Source organism: Mauremys mutica, chromosome 15 (genome assembly GCF_020497125.1).
Source record: "Mauremys mutica isolate MM-2020 ecotype Southern chromosome 15, ASM2049712v1, whole genome shotgun sequence".
NCBI lineage: Eukaryota > Metazoa > Chordata > Testudines > Geoemydidae > Mauremys > Mauremys mutica.
This window is the reverse complement of record NC_059086.1, coordinates 32,970,001-32,990,781: the sequence shown is the minus strand read 5'-3', so window position 1 is coordinate 32,990,781 and position 20,781 is coordinate 32,970,001. Positions and strand designations below refer to the sequence as shown.

The 20,781-nt window shown below is 63.1% G+C and overlaps 1 protein-coding gene across 9 annotated transcripts; it reads right to left on the bottom strand.

The window, feature by feature from the left end:
* Positions 1-102: 102 nt before the first annotated feature.
* CNOT3 (CCR4-NOT transcription complex subunit 3) lies at positions 103-19,557 on the bottom strand. Of its 9 annotated transcripts, none has more exons than XM_044988553.1 (19): positions 19,405-19,540; positions 18,318-18,401; positions 14,666-14,740; positions 14,217-14,284; positions 13,733-13,807; positions 12,968-13,057; positions 11,084-11,212; positions 10,446-10,541; positions 9,340-9,559; positions 7,873-8,006; positions 7,336-7,392; positions 4,578-4,896; positions 3,934-4,039; positions 3,694-3,859; positions 3,488-3,587; positions 2,856-3,057; positions 2,277-2,502; positions 1,256-1,381; positions 103-903 (listed from the first exon to the last, which is right to left on the bottom strand). In XM_044988553.1, exons 3-19 carry the CDS (start codon positions 14,688-14,690, stop codon positions 805-807), a joined length of 2,238 nt encoding a protein of 745 aa, XP_044844488.1. In that variant the 5' UTR covers positions 14,691-14,740; positions 18,318-18,401; positions 19,405-19,540; the 3' UTR covers positions 103-804. The 9 variants fall into 9 exon arrangements, with proteins under 9 accessions (XP_044844488.1, XP_044844489.1, XP_044844492.1 ...); XM_044988554.1 differs by having other exon boundaries at positions 18,318-18,370; positions 19,405-19,538; XM_044988557.1 differs by lacking the exon at positions 18,318-18,401 and having other exon boundaries at positions 9,340-9,553; positions 19,405-19,557.
* Between the last annotated feature and the right edge of the window lie 1,224 nt (positions 19,558-20,781).

Genomic DNA, 20,781 nt, shown 5'->3' with positions numbered 1-20,781 from the left:
TTCCTGCCCCCGGCCCTTACCTCTCCGACGCTGTCCACGGCGCAGAAAGAGAAGCTGACGGTTGCCGGTGAGACTCCCCCCCATTTCTTGCGTGAGAAGACATCATATAAAACTATTTATTCATAAATATTTTCCAAAATGAAAATAGGGTTACGAAAAATATTTTAAACACCCGGCCCTCAGCGGCTGCATAGCACCTCGGGAGAAGGGGGGGAAAAGCAATCAGAAAAACCAGCCTCCCCTTTTGAATTCCGGTCCGTCCCTCCCCCAAGGAAAACCCAGCTGATCTGCTTTGGGGCTGGATTGAAAACTCATGGGAGTGGGGAGGAGACGAAAAATGGGAGAGCAGGGGGGTGGGAATTGAGGGGGAGGTAGGGTTTGGGGCCCCCCCCAGAGGAATTTTTTTGGGGGGGGGTTTACAATAATTCTGCTGGATTTTTTGCTGTTTTAATTTTTTTTTTTAAAAAAGCCAAATGATTTAACGCCCCTCCCCCAAGGTCATCTTTGTTCACTTTTTTGTGTCCCTGCGCGTGTCCCTCTGCCCACCCCCCCCAACACTCACCCAGGAAGGGGGGCCAGGGAATGGCTGATTCCCCTCCCTTCACAGCCCCCCCCTCTTGTTCTTGTCTTTTAAAACTGCATGCATTTAAAGGGTTCGGATGGCCGGAGGGGGCCCCCGCCTGGGGGTGGTGAGGTGGAATGGGGGTGGGGGAGGCGAGTTTGGCCTCTCGTCCCCCCCCCACGCCCCGATGTCCCGCCCGCGTGACTCTGGAAGGCTGGCGCCCCCTGGGGGGTGAGCAGGCGTCACTGCAGGTCGCGGTCTTCTAGATAGCGGTACTCGAAAGTGAACCCTTCCTTCTTCCGCTGGCCCCATTTCTCATAGTCGAAGTAGATGTACGTGCCCTGAGGGGGGAACGTGGAGGGGGGGAGGCATCAGCAGACGGACAGACAGGCAGAGCCTGTGGTGCTGCACATACCACGGCCTGATTTCGGGCCTAAACATGCTGGGCTGTTACGGGAGGGTCTCAGCTGCATGCAGAGTGTGGTACGTGTCGGTTTGTTATTGTAGGGTCTCCCCCTGGGTGCTAGGGCTGAGAGGGCTGCTGTGTTACAGAGGAGTCTGCTGTGACTTGTGATAGTAGGGTCTCTGACTGACTCCCTTCCCCCAGGTCAGTGGCCCCACCCCAGAAGTGGCTGCATTTTCCTGTGGGGCAGCAGCTCAGAGGGGGCTCCGGGGGGAGGGGGAGGCACTAACCTGCTCAAACTCATCCGTGATGGTCTTGGGCTCCTCGTGCCGCTGGAACCACATCATGTACTTGGTGTGGAAGCGCCACGACTGCTTCTTCAGGGCTTTGGCCGCCAGGTACTGCGCCTTGGTACCCTGGAGAGAGAGAACCAGGCGCGTCACACCGCCGGCCAGCAGGGGGCAGCACTCGGGGCAGCTGGGACACCCCCGCCCCACAGGGCCTGGGTTGGGGGAGTAGCAGATGGCATGTGCCACTGACTCAGGGGGGCAACTGGGACCCAACTACGAGGCCAGGGGATGAGGGGTAGCAGATGGCATGTGCCACTGGCTCAGGGGGTAGCTAGGCATGTACCACTGGACCTGGGGGGAATGGCTTGGCATGTACCACTGACACAGGAGGCAGCTGGGACCAGACCACAGGACCTGGGGGCATGGTTCAGCCCATACCACTAGTGTGGGGGTGGGCAGTGGCTTGGTAAGTACCAAAGGCAGCAGGGGAGAAGGGGAATGTACCATTAGCAGTCTCCTTTTGGGGGAGGCAGACGACTAGCTACACAGCCAGCAACGAGTAAATAAAGCAATAGCACCATTCAGCACGTACCAAATGCTCTGGGCATGGGGGGACGGGGGAAACTCTTGGCATACACAGCCCTTGTCCCATGTTGTTGGTGCATGTCTCGGCATGTACCAATCACAGGGATGGTCAAGGGGGACTGTACCATCAGCACCTGGGGGGGATTCCCTCCCACATACCAGAGGCAGGTGGATAGTGTGTGTGAGAGTGGATCTTGGCACCTGCCAATGGTAGGAGAGGGGAATATACCATTCACACCTGCAGGGAGGGGAGTTCCCCGTGCACATACCACTTGCAGGTGGCCAAGGGGGGGGGTATGAGTGTCTGCAGGTACCAATGGGGGGGAAGGGGAGGGATGGAGCGTACCATCCGTGCCTGCAGGGAGGGGGGGGTGTCAGGTGGCCGATGCGCAAAGCCAGCAGTGGTGGGGGGGACACGTTGGCAGCAGTCACCCACCTCGCCCCTCCTGCCCGAGGGAAAGGCGGCAGCGGCGGCCAGACAGGGCGGGACTATAGAGCGCTCTAGCCTGCAGAGGGGGCCCTTCTGTACCTCCAGATAGTAGAAGATGAAGAAGAGCGTCTCCGTCGAGAGCCGCTGGTAGAACTCCACGGTGTCCGAGTGCAGCGGAGGCATCTGGTGGTGGTAAGGGGGGGTCGGGCAGGGGTTCCGGGGCAGGTATTGCCTGCGGGGGTGGGGGGAGGGGGTTAGACAGCCTGATGGGAGGGGGAGCAGCACGGTGTCTACTGGGAACAGAACAGAGCAGTCCTGGCTCCCAATCCCCTTCCCGCTTTGTCAGACCCCACTCCCCTCCTGAACTGGAGATAGAATCCAGGAGTCCTGGATCCCAGCACCCCTTTCCCCCCGCTCTAACCATTAGACCCCACTCCCCTGCCACAGCCAGGGAGAGAACCCAGCTGTCCTGACTCCCACCCCCCGGATCCAACCACTAGACCCTACTCCCTGCTCAAAGTTGAGGACTGAACCCAGGAGTCCTGCTCTCTCCAAGTTCCCAACGCCCCAGGGACTGCGCCTTACCGGATCCTCTCTGAGTCCGAGGGGTGAGGCATGTGGTGCCAGGCTGCCTCCTCCATGGCCTGCTGGTAGAGCTGCTCCTTGGTGAGGGGCACTGGTCCCAGGGGGCAGACCCCCAGGGAGAGAGGGATGTTCACCTCCGACAGCTGGATAGGCTGCTGGCTGGAGGCCGGCTGCGAGGTCGTGCTACTAATTAAAATGTCTGCTGGGGGGACAGACAGCCTGTTAGATTCTTCAGAGAGCATTGGGAGCGCAAAGCTTTAAAACCAGTTTATGCAATAATCCCTCGCCCGGCGCCAAGATGCAGCCACCTTTCGGGTGGGGCATAGGGGCTGGTCCTACAGGGACCCCTCACCTGGAAACTCTGCATGTTTCACAATGCAATCAGCTGCACTGGGACCCATGTGTGTGGGTGGAACCCCTTCCTGTGCTCCAACAAGGCCCGAAAGCCTGAGAGCCTGCTGGAGATGGAACCCAGGAGTCCTGGCTCCCAGTCCCCTGCTCTAACCCTGAGACCCCACTCCCCTCCCAGAGCCGAGGAGAGAACCCAGGAGTCCTGGCTCCAAGTCCCCTTGCTCTAACCACTAGACCTCACTCCCCTCCCAGAGCTGGGGAGAGAACCCAGGAGTCCTCACCCCTTTCAGCCAGGTGGAGAGATGGCACTGGGTCCTCTATACTGGATCCGATGGCTGCTCGCTCTGCCATGGATTTCAAGCTGCTCAGGGGCTCGGGCGCCTGGAAGTGACAGACAGGGTGGGTGGGTGGGAGGGAATCCTGTGACTGTGCCCTCCCCAGCCCCCGAGGTGCCCCCCATCCCCCCACACAGATGGGGCAGGCTCACCTTGATTTCTGGCGTGGAGCTGAACTGGGGCGGCCCGTTGAGCAGCGGCTGGCTCGGCTTGGCCTCGGAGAAGGAAGGGGTCGGGGAGCTCGGGGTATTCACCGTCATGGGGACCAGGAGGCCAGAGCTGGCACTGGGGGGCGCGGGGGCTCCGCTGGGCTCTTTCCTGGGGGAGAGGAGAGAGCGTCAGTCAGTGGCCAGCAGGGTGCTGGGGGGCACGGCCGCCAGGCAGATACTCACGCAGCGCTGCTGGGCGGGTTGTGGGCCACTGGCTGGGTGGGGAGCACTGGGCCGCTGCTGCCAAGAACGGAGTCAGACGTGCTGTCAGCCACCACGGAGCTGTAACCTGGGGGGTGGAGGGTGGAGACACAGCTCAGGGGGTGGGGGGCAGGGTAAGAGAGCATCCCATGGTCTAAACTCCCTATGGCTGAGTCTGAAAAGTCCCAGGGAATCAGGCCAATGAGACGCCTCCCTTCCCAACCAGGGTCAGAACCCAGGAGTCCTGCTTCCTCCACATCAACCACCAGATCCCATCCCCCTGCCAGAACTAGGGACAGAACCCAGGAGTCCTGGTGCCCAGCCCCTGCTGTAACCACTACACCCCACTCCCCCGCCTGAGCTGGGGACAGAACCCAGGAGTCCTGGCACCCAGCCCCTGCTGTAACCACTACACCCCACTCCCCCTGCCTGAGCTGGGAAGAGAACCCAGGAGTCCTGGCTCCCAGCCCCTGCTGTAACCATTACACCCCACTCCCCCTGCCTGAGCTGGGGACAGAACCCAGGAGTCCTGGCTTCCCCGGCTCTAACCACTAGACCCCACTCCCGCCCTCCAGAGCTGGGCAATAGACCAGGGACCCGTTCTCTGAGCCTCCCCCCGCACTCACTGGTGGCTCCGTTCTGCTTGCTGGCGTTCTGCTGGGCACTGGGAGGCCGGGGCTGCGAGGCGTTGGCACCGGGGGGCGGGGGCGCGACGGCCTGGGCGTAGGGGGTGGGGGTGCTGGGCGTGTGGCCGGCAGCTGGGACGGCCTTGGCCCCGGTGCCCCCGCTGCTGTTGGACACGGCTCCGTTGCTGCTGGAGCCCGGGCCGTTGCCCAGCGAGGACGAGGTGCTGGAGCTGCTGCCCAGCTGGTAGCTGGGGGTGACGGCCGGCGAGGGTGGGGGGTGGTTGTTGTGGACGCTTTTCGAACCGTTCTTCGCGGGAGACTGTGGGGACAGACAGAGAATTAATCCTGCTCCCCCCCGCAGAGCCCTCAATGGAACCCAGGAGTCCTGGCTCCTGGACCCCCCCCCCCGCTCTAATCACTAGACCCCACTCCCCTCCCAGCGTTGTGGATGGAACCCAGGAGTCCTGGCTCCCAGGAGCCACGTGCTCCCACCCCCGGATAAGGCAGGCAGGCTTGCTGAGCGGGCAGGGCCCTACCCGGGCCCTGGCAGAGCCGGGCTGCCTACCCCACTCTGCCACAGCCTGCCAGGGCAACCCTGGGCGAGTCACTCAGCCTCTGTCCCAGCTCTGTGATTGTTACGTGCGGCCAGGGACCGGGCCCTGGCCCCGCTGCTGCACAAACACACGGCAAGCATGGAACTCCCTGCTGCAAGATGGCACTGGCTGGTCCCCGGGGGCACCTGCGACCCCGCGCGAGAGACACGCCGGGAGCCTGCGCAACTCCCTGCCACAAGGTCTCTGCCTCTGCGGCCTGGCAGCGCTGCTGGGCCCCACGCTGGCAGCTGAGAGCCATGGGCACGGCACCCTCTATGCAACCGAGCCAGACTTGGGGGGGCGGGGGGGGTTCGTCTCTCTGTCCCGTTCGCTGTCTGTGTGCATGAGTGCGCTCTGCCCCCCGCCCGTGTGGGTCTGTGGGGGGAACTCGCTTGGACCCCCCACTGCTGATCCCGCCCCGCACCTGAGCCCCCTCCCAGACACACACTGCTCCCCGCAGCCCCCTCACTCTGACTCCTCCCCCCAAGCTCCATGGGCCTCCCACTCTGAGCCCTCCCCACCTGAGCTCCACAGCCCCCCCACTCTGAGACCCCATATCCCCCATCTGAGCCCCACAGCCCCCCCACTCTGAGACCCCATATCCCCCATCTGAGCCCCACAGCCCCCCATTATGAGACCCCACAGCCCCCCACTCTGACTCCTCCCCACCTGAGCCCCATAGCACCCCCAATCTGAGACCCTATAGCCCCCACCTGAGCCCCCCACTCTGACCCCTCCCCACCTAGGCCCCACAGGCCCCCCACTCCGTGAATTCCCACAGCCCCCCACTCTGACTCCTCTCCACCTGAGCCCCACAGCATTCCCAATCTGAGACCCTATAGCCCCCACCTGAGCCCCACAGTCCCCCCCAACCCCTCCCCACCTGAGTCCTTACAGCCCCCCTCATAGAGCCCCATGCCCCCCCCCCTCTGACCCCACTAGAGCTCCATGCCCTGCCCTCCCCAGCTCACTGCAGGTGGGTAGCCTGGCCCCAAGGCAGCCATCCCTGCAGCCTCCCAGGGCCAGCCCAGGTGGCAGCGGCCCCGCCCTGCACCTCACTGGAAGGAGACTGGGAGGGGGCGGGGCTAAGAGCCCATGTGATCCCAGCCCCCCAACAAGCAGCAGGAGGAGGCGGGGCTAGGGCAGCCCCACCCAATCCCAGCCCAAACAGTTGGGGCAGCCATGTTCCCAGGCTTCTCCACAAAGTCCCACCAAACCCTGCATTAGACCTGCCCCCAGCCCAGAGGGAACCCAGGAGTCCTGCTCCCAGACCCCACCCCCCCACTCTAACCCCTCACCCCCACTCCCCTCCCAGAGCCGGGAGAGAACCCAGGAGTCCTGGCTCCCAGCCCTACCCCCTCACCCCCACTCCCCTCCCCGTGCCAGAGAGAGAACCCAGGAGTCCTGGCTCCCAGCCCTATCCCCGCCCCTCCCCACTCCACCCCCTCACCCCCACTCCCCTCCCTGTGCCAGAGAGAGAACCCGGGAGTCCTGGCTCCCAGCCCTATCCCCTCCCCTCCCCACTCTAACCCCTCACCCCCACTCCCCTCCCTGTGCCAGAGAGAGAACCCTGGAGTCCTGGATCCCAGTACTACCCCCTCTCCATTCTAACCACTCACCCCCACTCCCCTCTCTGTGCCAGAGAGAGAACCCAGGAGTCCTGGCTCCCAGCCCTATCCCCTCCCCTCCCCACTCTAACCACTCACCCCCACTCCCCTCCCTGTGCCAGAGAGAGAACCCGGGAGTCCTGGCTCCCAGCCCTATCCCCTCCCCTCCCCACTCTAACCACTCACCCCCACTCCCCTCCCTGTGCCAGAGAGAGAACCCAGGAGTCCTGGCTCCCAGCCCTATCCCCTCCCCTCCCCACTCTAACCACTCACCCCCACTCCCCTCCCCGTGCCAGAGAGAGAACCCTGGAGTCCTGGATCCCAGTACTACCCCCTCTCCATTCTAACCACTCACCCCCACTCCCCTCCCTGTGCCAGAGAGAGAACCCAGGAGTCCTGGCTTCCAGACCCTCTGCTCTCACCCACTAGACCCGTCCCTTCCCAGGGCCAGGGAGAGAAGCCAGGAGTCCTGGTGAAAGCCCCAAGCTCTGATCCGTAGCCAACACCCCACCCCACTCCCCAGCATAAGGGCAGGCAGGCGCCTGCCGAGTCACTCACCTGACTGACCTCGCTGTCCGTCGACCGCCCCCTCTTCTTGTCATCTTCCGAATTCTCCTGGGGGTGGGGAGGACAGTCAGTGCTTGCCCTGCCACTCCCCGTGGAGATGGGGGGGGAGCAGCCCTGCCGCGGGGCAGCCAGTACACGACGCACTGATGTCTCCCTCTGCCGGTTGGGTCTGCCCTACCCATGGCACTGGAGGCCTGGTGTGGCCTCCCATTTCCCAGAGCCAGGAGAAAACTCAGGTGTCCTGGCTCCCAGCCCCCCCATTCTAACCACTACACCCCATTCCCTTCCCAGAGCCAGGAGAGAACCCAGGCGTCCTGGCTCCCAGCCCCTCCCTACTAGGCAATGCTGCCTTCCTTAAGGGACACCGACCCAGCACCCCTGCCGCTGGGTTACGCTGGCTGGCTGGGAGTCCCGGTTCCGGTGCAGGCCTCGCACTGTCCCATTTTGCACGGGGTTGGGCAACGGATCCCGCTGGGGCAGGACTCGGGCGGCAGGGCCGTGCCAGGCGGGGCGGGGGGAGCTCCTTACCGTCGTGCAGTTGGCAGGGCTGGGCGGAATGGGCGAGCTGGAGGTGGTGGAGGTGGGAGTGCTGCTGGACTGGTTGAAGATCTCGTCCTCCAGGTGGCTGTGGGTGGGCGGGGAGGTGGCTACCAGAGCCTGCGCTGGAAGGGGGCGGGGAGCAGAACGAGACGCAGTTAGGCAGAGACGCCGGCATCCCGCCATGGGCCTGCGTCTGGTCTGCCCTGCTTTTCCGGGGAGATACCTGGAGATCTGTTCCAACACAGTTCTCCCAGGCCACACACCCAGGGATCTGAGACCTCCCAGCTCTGGTCTTGTCTCCCTGCTCGCCTGGGGGATGCTTTGGATGGAGGGCGATGTTCCAATTCAGGAATGGACGGGAGGGATTTCTTCTAAACCCTCTGTAAACTCCAATGGCCTGAACACACTTAGGAGAAAACTGCTCTGGGATAAAACCCCAACACCTCTAGCCAGGTGATTAACAAGCTGCAAAGCACCCAGGCACCACCTCCCCGGCTCCACCACACGTAATCCGGGAAGAGCCGAATCGGAACATTTCCAGGCCTTTCTAGAAAGATGCCAGGAAATTAAACAAGCCGTCGGTGGGATCTGGGACTCCCTTAAAGCCACATTTGGGGCAACTGGAACCGTGGGGACTCCCGGGTTGTGCGGTCGCTGCTCGGAGGGGATCTCGCCTCTGATCGACACAAAGGCAAAGCCCAATCATAGCCCTGGCTCCAGGGGGAATCTGCGCCAGGATTTCTGAGCAGCCGCTCCCCTCCCTGTGCCCCCTTGATACACAAGGCGGGTCCTCCTCAGTGATCGCAGGTGTGAAACTGACAAGGGGGCGGGAGGGACGAGCCATGGAGAGCAGGAAGGTGCGAGCGAAATCGGCTGGTGACACACGGGCGGAGGGGGGCGGCATCACTCCAGAGGAGCGGCGCTTTCCCCAGGCAGGACGGGATGACCTGCAGGACCCGAGTCAGAGAAATGATGAGATTTAACCATACAAACTGCACGGGGGCCCCCCGAGAATTTCAGCTGTAAGCCAGGGGCTCGCCAGGGGCGGATCCCCCCAGCCCTGTAGCAGGATGCTGCCGCTGGGACACGGTCGTGAAGAAAGGCAGCGGGCTCTCAGGAGGCATCTGCAGCAGGGTGAGGGGAGCCTGGATCCCACTGGGAAGCCCTGGGCCGGTGGCACCAGACCGAAGGGGGATAAACGGCCAGGCTGGAACGGGAAGCAGGGCAGAAGGTTCGGCTAAGCGAGGGGGTCCCTTCCGGTCTGGATTCGGCTGCCCCAATCCCGGCTCTGGTTCTGGGGCCCCTACCGCAAGCAGGACACTGATCAGCTGGAGAGGGCCCAGCGACCAGCCAGGCGGACGACGAAGGGGTTGGAAAAACCTGCTCTCCAGCGAGAGACCTGATCAGCGGAACGCGGACCCCGGTCTGCCCCGCCGCGGGGGCCGGGACACTTACGAATGTCTTCTAGGTCGAGGTCGTCATAGAGAAACTCATTCTCCTCGAAGTCGGGGTCCTGTGAGGAGTCCACGTAATACTCCACGTCGTCCTTGATCTTGCGGATCGAGTCCACCTGGATGGAGTCGTTGTCCAGCATGCGCAGGATGGTCTCCAGCATGCGGATGTGGTACCGGTGCTTTTCGATGTGCCGCTTCAGCCCCTCGATCCGGTCCTGCTTCTACGGGGAAGGGGCATGGGCAGATGGACACAAGCCGAGAAATGCTCCCCCCCCCGCCCACACCCCACCTCTCCTCCAGCCACAGCACCCCCTCGCTAGCCCACACTCCTCTCCTAGAGCCAGGAGAGAATCTGGAGTCCTGGCTTCCAGCCCCCCTGCTCTAACCACTAGCCCGCACTCCTCTCCTACAGCCAGGAGAGAATCTGGAGTCCTGGCTTCCAGCCCCCCTGCTCTAACCACCAGCCCCCACTCCCCTCCCAGAGCCAGGAATAGAACCAGGGCCGGCTCCAGAGCCCAGCGGGGCAAGCACCCGCCTGGGACGGCCCTTTCCCGGGGGGGTGGCAGGCTGGGCCGGCGGACCTGCCGCAGTCATGCCTGCGGGAGGTCCACCGGAGCCCCGGGAGCAGCGGACCTGCCGCAGGCATGACTGCGGAGGGGACGCTCGGCCGGCGGCTCCAGTGGCCCTCCCGCAGGCATGACTGTGGACGGTTCGCTGGTCCCGCGGCTCGGCTGGACCTCCCGCAGGCATGACGGCGGCAGCTCAACCGGAGCCGCCGGACCAGCGAACCGCCCGCAGCTGCAGGAGGTTCAGCCGAGCCGCGCGACCAGCGGACCCTCCGCAGTCATGCCCGCGGGAGGTCCACTGCTCCCGCGGCTCGGGGGCGCCTCCCGGGCATAACTGCTTGGGGCGGCCAAATTTGTAGAGCCGCCCCTGAATAGAACCCAGGAGTCCTGGCTTCCAGTCCCCCCTGCTCTAACCACTAGCCCCCACTCCCCTCCCAGAGCCCGGAATAGAAACCAGGAGTCCTAGCTCCCCGCTCTCTCGCCCCCCGCCACGCTGCCTCCCCACACATCCTCCCTGTGTCCCAGGCAGGCGGTGACTCACATCCTTGTCCCCCTTCTTCTTGCGTGTCTGCACAGAGAGTGACTCCACCTCGCTTTCAAACTGATCCACCTGCATGTTCAGCGTGTCGATGGTGTTCTGGGGGGGGGGAGAGAGCCGCACACCGTCACCCCCAGCGCAGTCCCTGGGGGCTCCCACGCGCCGGCTGCTGCAGCCCCGTGAGATACCCGGCAGCCGCCGCCCCCCCCACTACCTGGGGCCTTCTCTGGTGCTTCCTCACTGAAGATCGCAGGCAAATATAAAGCCTCCGACGGCCCTGCAGAAAGGCAGTAATCCATCCGGGGCCCCTCGCCTGGGGCTGGGATGCGACCACCTCTGGGGTTTGGTACGAGGGGCTGGTTATCCAGGGACCCCCCACGGGCCCCTCTGGGGTGGGATGCGGAGGCTGTGCAGGACGGAGACCCACACTGGGGCCTTGAGACCAGCAATGACTGTGAGGGGGGGGAGCATCCCTGTGTGAGCCCCCCCTGCTCCTTGCAGCACAGCGCCCCCTGGGGCCAGCGGGGGGGGGGGGGAACCCTGTTTTTCCTCACAGCTTTGGCCCCTCCCCGTGCCCCCATCAGTCTGACCCCTGCTTCGCTGATCAGGAGACCCCCCCCCCGCCCATCCCCCGGCCTTACCGTTAACCACTGGCCAACCTCTTCCTTCTCCTTCTGGGCAGGGTCGACTTTCTGCGCCAGGCCCAGCCCCTCCTTGGAGTAGGCTTTGGTCTTGGTCTCCCGCTCCACCACCTTGAACCGCTCCATTTGCTGGAACAAGAGAGAGAGGGAGGTGGGGGGGGCTCAGTGTCTGGGGAACCGAGGGGGGGGGGTGTCCGCCACCTCCGCCCGGGGTATCAAGAGACCCCAAGAGACATAGAGGCTCCCCGACCCCTCAATCCTGTCCAGGACATGGCAAATATAGCCCTGGTTGGCCACGCCTGGCAGCCTCTCAGCTGATCCTGGCTCCCAGCCCCTGCCAGCTCTAACCACTAGACCCCACACCCCTCCCAGAGCCAGGCACGGAACCCAGGAGTCCTAGCTCCTGGTGCGCCCACCACTATCCCGTGCCGCCTGCTGTCATTCAGGACCCAGCCTCATGCCCCAGAGGCCCCAGTCCGGCCCTACCCCTTCCAGATCTGACTCCACCTGCCCCTGCCCCTGCCTCTGCCCCGCCAGCTGGCTGCCCTCTGTGATGTCACACTGCCCCATCAGCCAATCACAGCAGAGGGAAGAGTGGCCTATTGGAGAGGCGGGTGGGGCTCTGGTGAGTGTGTGGGTGGAGGGGAAAGCACCCCCGATGCCCGTAGGGGAGGCCTCACCACCCACGGGGCATGAGCCCAGCTGCTGTCGCTCAGCCCCTGAGCTTTAAACCCTCTGTGTCCCGTTCCCCCGTTCTCTCCATGGCCGGGGCTGCCCCGAACGGAGCCCTGTGGGGGCTGTGCTGGGAGAGAAGGGCCCAGGGCCGGGCACAGCTGCTCGTGGGGGGGCTCCAGGATCCCAGAGAGTGGGCCTGGGCATTGCTGGAGGTGACCCATACACGGATCCCCCCGCAGCGCATGGAGACCCGCCGTCGGGGGGGTCAGGTACGCTGGTCCCACGGAGAAGGCCAGGAGCATTGTGGGATGGCTGCATGGCTGTGCCAGGGCAGGAGTGACACTGCGCCGCTGGCAAGGGGAGCTGGGCCATCGGAAATGCAGGAGACCCGCCCCAGCACCCTGCTCTAACCACTAGACCCTACTCCCCTCTCAGAGCTGGGGAGAGAATCCAGGACTCCTGACTCCCAGCCCCCCCCCCAACTCCATTCCCCCACACAGCCAGGGAGAGAACCCAGGACTCCTAGCTCCCAGCCCCACCCTGCAATCACTAGACCCCACTCTCCGCCCAGAGCTGGGGAGAGGACCCAGGAGTCCTGGCACTCCTCCAACTATCCCACCGCTGCCTCCTGCGAGTGTGGAGTGGTTCAGTGCACAGGAGCCTCCGCCGGCGCAGTGTTCCTATGGCCGCCCTGACAGGCCCATGCCACCAATCCCAGACGCAGCCAGCCAGCGCCACCCCCTTGACGGCCGGGAAGCGGGGCACAAAATTCCCCCTCCCCCGCTCTCACCCACCAGATCAGCTGGCCGGCCCTTCCTGCCATTTGCTTTCCCCCAGCACCCGGAGACTTTCGCCAGATGGAAGCGTCTCTGCCCGCGGATGGCTAAACTGGGCCGCTAAAACCGAGGTGCCGCCGAGATCTGCTCCACTGGCAGCGCAGGACGGGCCAGAAAATCCCCCAGGTCTCTGCCCCATGCACTGGAGGGAGACGCTCTCCCACCCCCAAGTCTGGCGAGTCCCCGCACGTGAGCAAGAGACACCTGCCTGGGAGGACTGTCTCAGAGCAGCGCAGCCCCCCCGCCTGCTGCTGCTTCCACAGATGGAGGAAAAACCCGCCGGTTACAGGTCTGGATCGGGGGCAAAACTTCCTTCCTGACCCCGACAGGCTGCAGCCCTGAAGCCTGGCCATTACCCCCTTTGGCCTCCTACCGTCTCAATGAGTTTCCGGTTGTCTATCAGCTGCCTCTTGTCTTTGATCTCATTTGAAGCCACCCACGTCTTGATCTGGTCCCTCAGCCTCTGCGGAGATGGGGTGGAGAGAAGGGAGGGGTCAGCAGACAGAGAGACGGGCCCTTGGCGCCCACCCCCTGCCCCACTTCGACCCCTAGAGGCATCAGCCAACACAGCCTTGGTCTGTACATGGGAGAGGTAACGAGGACACTCCCCCCCGATGAGCCCCCACCAGCTGGGAGGACGCCCTCTGCAGAGCGGGGTGAGAATCGCAGGGAGCACAAGGATCTCGCTGGAGAATAAGGGGAGGAAGAAAGGCAAGACAAGGAGAGACTAGGGGGTCACGAGGCCTGGGTTCTATCCCTGGGTCTGAGAGGGCAGTGGGGCCTAGTGGTTAAAGAATGGGGGATGGAAGCCTGGAGTCCTGGGTTCTAGCCCCAGCTCTGGGAGGGGAGTGGGGTCTAGTGGTTAAAGCAGGGGGGCTGGGAGCCAGGGTGCCTGGGTTCTCTCCCCGGCCCTGGAAGGAGAGTGGTGTGCAGTGCTTAGAACACGGGACTGGGAGGCAGAACTGCTGGGTTCTAGCCCCAGCTCTGGGAGGGGAGTGGTGTGCAGTGGTTAGAGCATGGATGGCTGGGAGTCAGGACTCCAGTGACCGTCTCTCTGGGGCAGGTGGGAGTTTTCCCAACAACCCCGGCTGAGTCCACGTATCCCGAGGGCTCCAGACGGCCAAAGTGCTGGGCCTACCTGGAGCTTCTTGATCTCCTTCTTCAGGTCGGCTTCATACTTCTCCTTCTGGTTGGCGTTGGCTGCATTGTGGAGCTGTGAGGGGGAGACAGAGGGTGAGACAGGGTACGGGGGTGGGACAGAGCGCCCTTGGCAGGCCGGGGGTGGCTCCCTGGTCTGGTGTGGGATCAGTTGGGGAGCTACAATAGCCAGGGAGGGGGAGCTGGGGGGGATCCAATATGGGGTGAGGCCCAGGAGGCTGGGGGGGGGGCTGCCTGCTCTGGTGTGATGTGGGGTAGGGGGGTGTAGACACAAACAGCTCTTGGGGTGGTGTGGGGGGCAGCGAGGCCGGGGGAGAGAAGAGAATCGATGCCGGAGAGAAAAGCAGAAAAGTTGGGGGACAGGGAGAGAGCACGGTGGAGGGTGATGAGAGAGTGGGGCAGCGAGCCAGGGGCAGCGAGCCAGGGGCAGCGAGCCGGGGTGAGGCCGAAGGGGGAGCTCTTACCTTCTGCCAAATATCCTCAAACTGCTCCACCCCCTCGGAGACCTTCTTCAGACACCGATCGATCTCACCTGGAGGAGCGGAGGGGCGGGGGTCAGCCCCAATCTCCGACAGGGCTAATTACAGCCACCTCCCGCCCCCCACCCCCCAGCCCAGTGTGAGGTACAGGGGAGGGAGACGGGCCGGGCCTGAGGTCACACAATGGTTTGAACCTCAAATAGATCTCAGGAGTCCTGGCTTCCAGATCTCCCCTCCCAGAGCCAGGGAGAGAACCCAGGAGTCCTGGCTCCCAGCCCCCCGACTCTAAAGGCAGCCCCGACAAACTCCATCGCTCCGGCTCTCACAAAGCAGGGAAAAGACACAGGGGGAGGGGGAAGAGGCCTCTCTCTCTGCCCCCCCCATACATGCCCCCAGCCACGCACCCCGGGAAGGGCGGGGGGGAGCTGCCCTACCTTGCAATTTCCTCTTGTCAGCCATGTTTGGGTCACTGGCGGGGGGCTCTCCTCATGCTTCAGAAAGCTCCAACGCTGCAGGGGACAGCAAAGCACCGTTACGGCAATGCAGCCTCCCAACCCACTGGGGAGAGGCCCCGGGACCATTCCCGCCTCCCTGAGCCAGCCAGTCCCTGCCTGGGGGTCAGATGGGAGCCGGCGCCCCCTAGTGGGGAGAAGCCCTGGGCCCCTTTCCCTGCCCCCTGAGCCAGCCAGTCCCTGCCTTGGGGTTGGATGGGAGCCGGCGCCCCCTATGGGGGAGAGGCCCTGGGCCCCTTTCCCCGCCGCCCTCAGTCAGCCAGTCTCTCATCATATTCTTTGAGCAGATCAATTGTACCAAGGCAGTTCGTTCATACACCCCCACCCCAGCAGGGGGCAGCGCGGCACACACAACCACACCCCCACCCAGCAGGGGGCAGCGCTGCGCACACAGCCACGCCCCCACCCAGCAGGGGGCAGCGCCGCACACACAACCACACCCCCACCCAGCAGCAGGGGGCAGCGCCGCACACACAACCACACCCCCACCCAGCAGCAGGGGGCAGCGCTGCGCACACCCACCCAGCCAAGCGATGAAATAGCAGGTTTTGAGGGCCGAGCGGCTGGCCCAGGAGCCCGGCTGCCAGGACGCTGGCTGCATGGTCCCTTGCCAGGGTGCTGTTGCCGGTGGCCCTGAGGCTGGCTCCAGGGGGCGTGGCACAGCGTGGGCCAGGGCTGCTGAGACAGGCAGGATTCGGGTGCGGCTGGGTGTTAACCCCAAAGCCGACAGCGCCTGGAGTCTGAACGGAGCCACCTCGGATCTCAGCGACCCGGGACTGGCAAGCCCGGGAGACTGTGCACGACTGGAGGACGGGGAGGAGACCTGAGCCTGTGTGTTCAGACGCTGCCTGGACGGGTTCAGCCCCTGGCTAGTCCGGCTGCTGTTTGTTATTTTCTTGCGGGGGGGGAGACAGGGCTTCCCTGGGCTGATTCTCAGGAGGGGCAGCCCCCCAGGGTGACTCAGGGCAGCTCAAGCATAGGCTCCGGTCTCTGGGGGGCAGAGAATAGCCACAGCCTAGGGTGCCCCGGCCAGGCCCCTGATCTGCCCCCTGACCCCAGGGGAAGGTGATTTGCGTGGGGGGGGGCTGTTTCCACCCCCTTTGTCCTCCCCGAGGGGCCTGGGCATTACCGGCTAAGGGCTGTTTGTTCAGTTTCACTTCCTGGTTCCCCAGGAGGCAAACCACCGGGGCGGGGGGAGGGTGTCACACGCCAAAGAACCTTCCCCCCTGAGGCTTGGGGGGAGCCCCCCTGCATCCTTGCTTCCTAACAATACACTGGAGGCCTCAGGGAGATGGCCAGGTCCCTTTAATCTGCCCCCCCACCTAAGGGACAATTCTCAGCCATCTCCCCACGGGAATCATCTTGTCTGCCCCACCCCCGCAGGAGCCCAGCGGGATTGGCTAATTACTACTGATGGAGAAGCCACACCTGGCCCAACCCTTCCAGATGTTAATTACCCCCCCCCCCATTAAAAACCTGCCCCTCAGTTCCACTCTGAACTGGCCGAGCTTTCCCTCCCAGCCAGCAGCCCTGGTAAGACCGGTGCCTACCAGCCCGAGGAGCCCCCGGGCAGCTGTTTGCTCCCCCTGAACCTTCTCTTTGTTCAGCCACACAGAGGGAGCTGGCGGGGCTCTCCTGACCCTTTGTGACTGATCAGCCCCTGGCTGGGATGGGGGACCCCAAGCTGCCCCCAGGATCCCAGCAGTCTCCCCCCACGGCCCCTGCGTGTGCCCCCTGGGATCCCATTAGCCCCCATGGCCCCAGCGTCTACTGAATAGCTGCTGTGCCCCCCAAGTGCTTTGCAAGAGGCCAAAGGGCTCTGGGCTTACCTAGAGGTGGCCTGGCTGTCTAGGGCCTGCAAGTGGGAGGCTCCTACACAGGTGAAAGAGGCACATGACTGGGAGGAAGGTTGAGAGCCCCTCCCCCCAACCACAGCCTGTGCTGCAGCATAGGATGCTGGGAAAGGAGTGGGGCTATAAAGATTTAGTGGTCTAAGAGTGGGCTCTGGGCTGTCAGCCTGAGCGCCCTCCTGGGGGAGGAGAACCACAGCACAGCAGTGGCCCCCTTTGTACAGGGCTTACGGAGAGAGGTGAGTGCTGTTAGGCCTGCTTTGCAGATTGGGAAACTGAGGCACAAAATGGGGCTGAGCTGTACCTTGGGTCATGCAACAGGCTGGAGTAGAATCTGTGAGTTCAGGCCAATTTCCTCCTGCTCTAGACCCCATTCCCCTCCCAGAGCTGGGGAGAGAACCCAGAAGTCCTGGCTCCCAGCTGCCCCCCTGACACCATCTCCTCCCAGAGCTGGGGACAGAACCCAAGCGTTCTGGCTCCCAGCCCCTCCTGCTCTAACCACTAGCCTACATTTTCTCCAGTTAAAATACCCCTTGGCCTTTACACACCAAGTGGAGAGAACTGATTTGATCCCTTTAGATTCTAACCTGCCACCAGTTTCTTAAGACTGTGAACTGGGCTTGTGGACTGTGCTGGAAGGGGGCTGGCTCTGGGGCACGGGGAGCTGTCTGAACAGCACAGCATGGCACCTGCTTGCCTTTCTCCTGTCAGATGGGCAGCTGTCACTGCTTTTCTCATGAGACTGGCCATAAACCCAATGATCTAGGGAGAGCCCAAGCCCCCCCTATCCCACTGAAGACTTTGGCGCCCCTGAAACAATCAGAGAGAGCAAAGGGGCAAAGGGAGTCTGTGGCAGAATGGGGCTCTCTGGCATCCCAATCCCCTACCTTGCCCACAAGCGCCTCCACAATCGGCTTGTAAAACTGCCTGCTCTGTGAGGCAGGGGCTGTCTGGTGTCTGTACAGCGCCTGGCACGGCAGGGCCCTGCTCTGTGACCGGCATGAGGAAAACCCGTAATTAATCCTATAACTGCACAGCCACAACCGAGGGGGAATGGGAGTAAGCGGTGCACCTGGAAATGACATGGCTGCTTCTGAGACCTGGCTATGCCAGGGTGAAACTGACCAGCAGAGCAATTCCAATACAACTGAGCTACAGAGCATCTGGGGAGGGACCTGGTCAATTTCCTCCTGGCCAGGCCAGCCCTGAAATTGATCAGAGTGAGACTGCCCCTTTAAATTTAGATCTAAACATCCTGGAAATCAACAATTTGTTTGAATGCACTGGAAGATCAACAGACAAGCTTCCCCCAAAGGGAAGCATCCAGCTTTTAGCAGCGGCTGTTGCCTAGTAGTGTCTGAAAGCCAAAAATTGCAGACTGTCCACAAACTGCAATGGATTTAGCTGTTGGTTTTGAGCTGGGGTCCTGTCTCCTATGGATCAGCAGGGATGCAAAGGCCTGGGGATGCTACCGCTTCTGCCGGCTACCTCCCCTGAGAGGGCTGAGGAGCAGGGGAGCTCAAAATCAAATCCCCTGACAGAGGCATGGATGGGAAGATAAGGCTAGCAAGAGTCTGATTTGGCCTTGTAAATTTCGGCCGTAAAGGAGGTTGGGGAACTGGACACTTCTTCCCCCCCGCCCCCAGGGGGCATGGGCTCTGATCTGGCCCCAGAGCAGGGGGAATGGTAGGCTAGGGGGTAGAGAATGGGACATGAGGCCTTACCCTTCTAGGGGGCAGCAGCTCTGATCCGGCCGCAGGGCAGGGGTCGGCCAGCTCTGAGGGGTGGAATGGGATATGAGGCTTCACCTAAGGCAAATAAATTCTTTACCTGGCTAATAGCAGCTATGAGCAGTCATCTGTTTTCCAACCCAGCCCCCCCCCCCCCCCCCCCCCCCCCCACACACACACACCCGTGGCCTGGCTGTCTTGGTACAAGCTGGCACCAGGGCTGAGCGGGTGGAGGCAGAGCTGCTGGCAGAGAGGGACAATGGAGGGGTTTAGGGAGAAAGCCCATGGGCTGCACATCCACCAGGCCTCATGGTTAGAGTCCTGCTGCCCCACACAATCCCATCCATGGCCAGGGCTGGGGCTCTGCCCCCAAAGGGGATCCAGTAACAAGCCCTTTTGTGAAGTGGTGGGAACAGAACCCAGGTGTCCTGCTGGCTGATCTACTGCTCTAGCCACTAGGCTACCTGCCCCTGGGGGAGGGGGAGCGGGGACCTAGGTATCCTAACTCCCTTGCTCCAGCCACTAGGCTCCTCGCCTGAGCTGAAGTCCTATACAACTTAATAATGGGAGAAGGGGACAGGGGGCCTTTCCCCTCCGCACATGCACAACCACTGCATCCATCTCTGCTTCCCCTACAGATCCCACATCCCCCCTGCCCCTATGTACCCTATACCCGCAACACTCACCCCCCGCAACCTCTCGGGATGCTCCCGGCCCGTGGAGCCCTCCTGCCACCCCGACCCTTACAGCGCTGTTGGAGTAACGGCTCCTCCCCTCCTTTACACCCGATTACCCCCGCCCGACAGACCCCTATGGGCCCTATGGGCCCCACAGCCCCCTGGCCCACTATAGCCCCTCCTCCCCTATGGATCCCTATAGGCCCCCTACAGCACCCAGCACGCTGCCCTCCTGCTAGGGACCCTACAGACCCCCCTCTCCACAGGGTCCCCATGGACCCCCATAGCCCCCTCCCCCTATCGATTCCCCGCACCCCCTACATGCCCCTCCCCCATATAGACCCCTCCCCATAGGGGGTCCCTCCGGGCCCCCCAGCCCCTCCCCCCTGGGGGCCCCCCCTCACCGGAGGCTCCTGCGGGCCGGTCGGGCCCCGGGGATCGGTCCCCTCCCCCCGATCGCGGGCCGACTGTCGCGATGCTGCCGCCGATCAGTCCGGTCGCCACCCCCTCCCCCCACTCGCCGCCGTCTCTCGGGCTCCGCGGCATCCAAGATGGCGGCCAGCTGCCTCCGTCCGCCTCTCCGCCCCGGGGCAGGGCCCCGCCCCCCGGCCGCCCCCCATTGGGTTTGCCGCACGCCTGTTAAATAACTTTGTTCTCCTATTGGCTACATCAGGTGGGGCGGGGCAACTCAGGAGACCCGCCTACCCAGTATATGTCAATCAACACTAAACTTCCTTCTTATTGGCCTCAGCACACATCCGTCAGTTCTCCTCAGCGTTTATTGGCCGAGAAGGGAGGGGCATAAAGGAGGCTCGCCCACATGGGTAAAGGAAGCACAGGGCGCAACCCGTCACAGCGCGGTCTTCGCCATTGGTCGCAGGGGCTGCCCATGAAGCCACTCTCGCAGCTGATTGGCTTCCAGCCGCAGACAGTAGACCGCTCAATCGCAACGATTACCTGACGCGGGGGAGGCGGGCTGATGGATTCGCAAGAGATTGATTGGCTGAGAGGATGGACGACGAACCAATAGTAATAGGGTGCAACAAGGAGGCGGACTTAAACACACTGTTAAAAAGCTATTGTCCACTGAGGTTCTCACTCAAACCCTTAGGGACCAATAGGATTGGAGACCACGGAAAGGGCCCGCCCCCTAGGTACTATGGGCAATATTGAGTTATATGCACCAGGCCTTAAAGGGCAGTTAGGGCCCAGCACGGCCAGGGTGCAAAGTGACCCCATGCAGGCAGTTGGGGGGGAGGGGTGCAGAAGGAGTGGGTGGGGGGGAATCCAACCAACAAGGGTGGGGGAGCCTGGCCTAGCCACGGCCAGGAGAACCCCCCAGCACGGGGGCAGCAGAGTGGGGTTTGGGGGGCCAGCCCATAGGAGGTGGGTTAGGGCAGCAGCCTGTGTGGACATGGGGGTAGCGGAGTTTCCCCACACTGGAGACAGACCCGGTACCCCAGGAGGGCAAAGGCCCTGGACTGCAGTGTAGGGACCCCCACCTCCCGGAGGACTGGATGAGGGTGCTTAGGCTAGGAGAGCCCCAGCCTGGTCCAGAGGCAAGAGGGGGCCACTGCACCTACCCCCAGGAGGGCCTAGGCCACAGGTGACTGACTGTAGTGGAGGGGCTAATGTCAAGGCTAGATGCCCCTTCCCTTACCCAAAGAGGCCCCGAACCTGACTCCCACCCCCCCTACTCCCCAGTAGCCCCCATTCATCTCCTGGAACTAGGGGGGAGCCAACTCCAGCCAACTGAACACCTGTTCCTACACTCAGGTCCT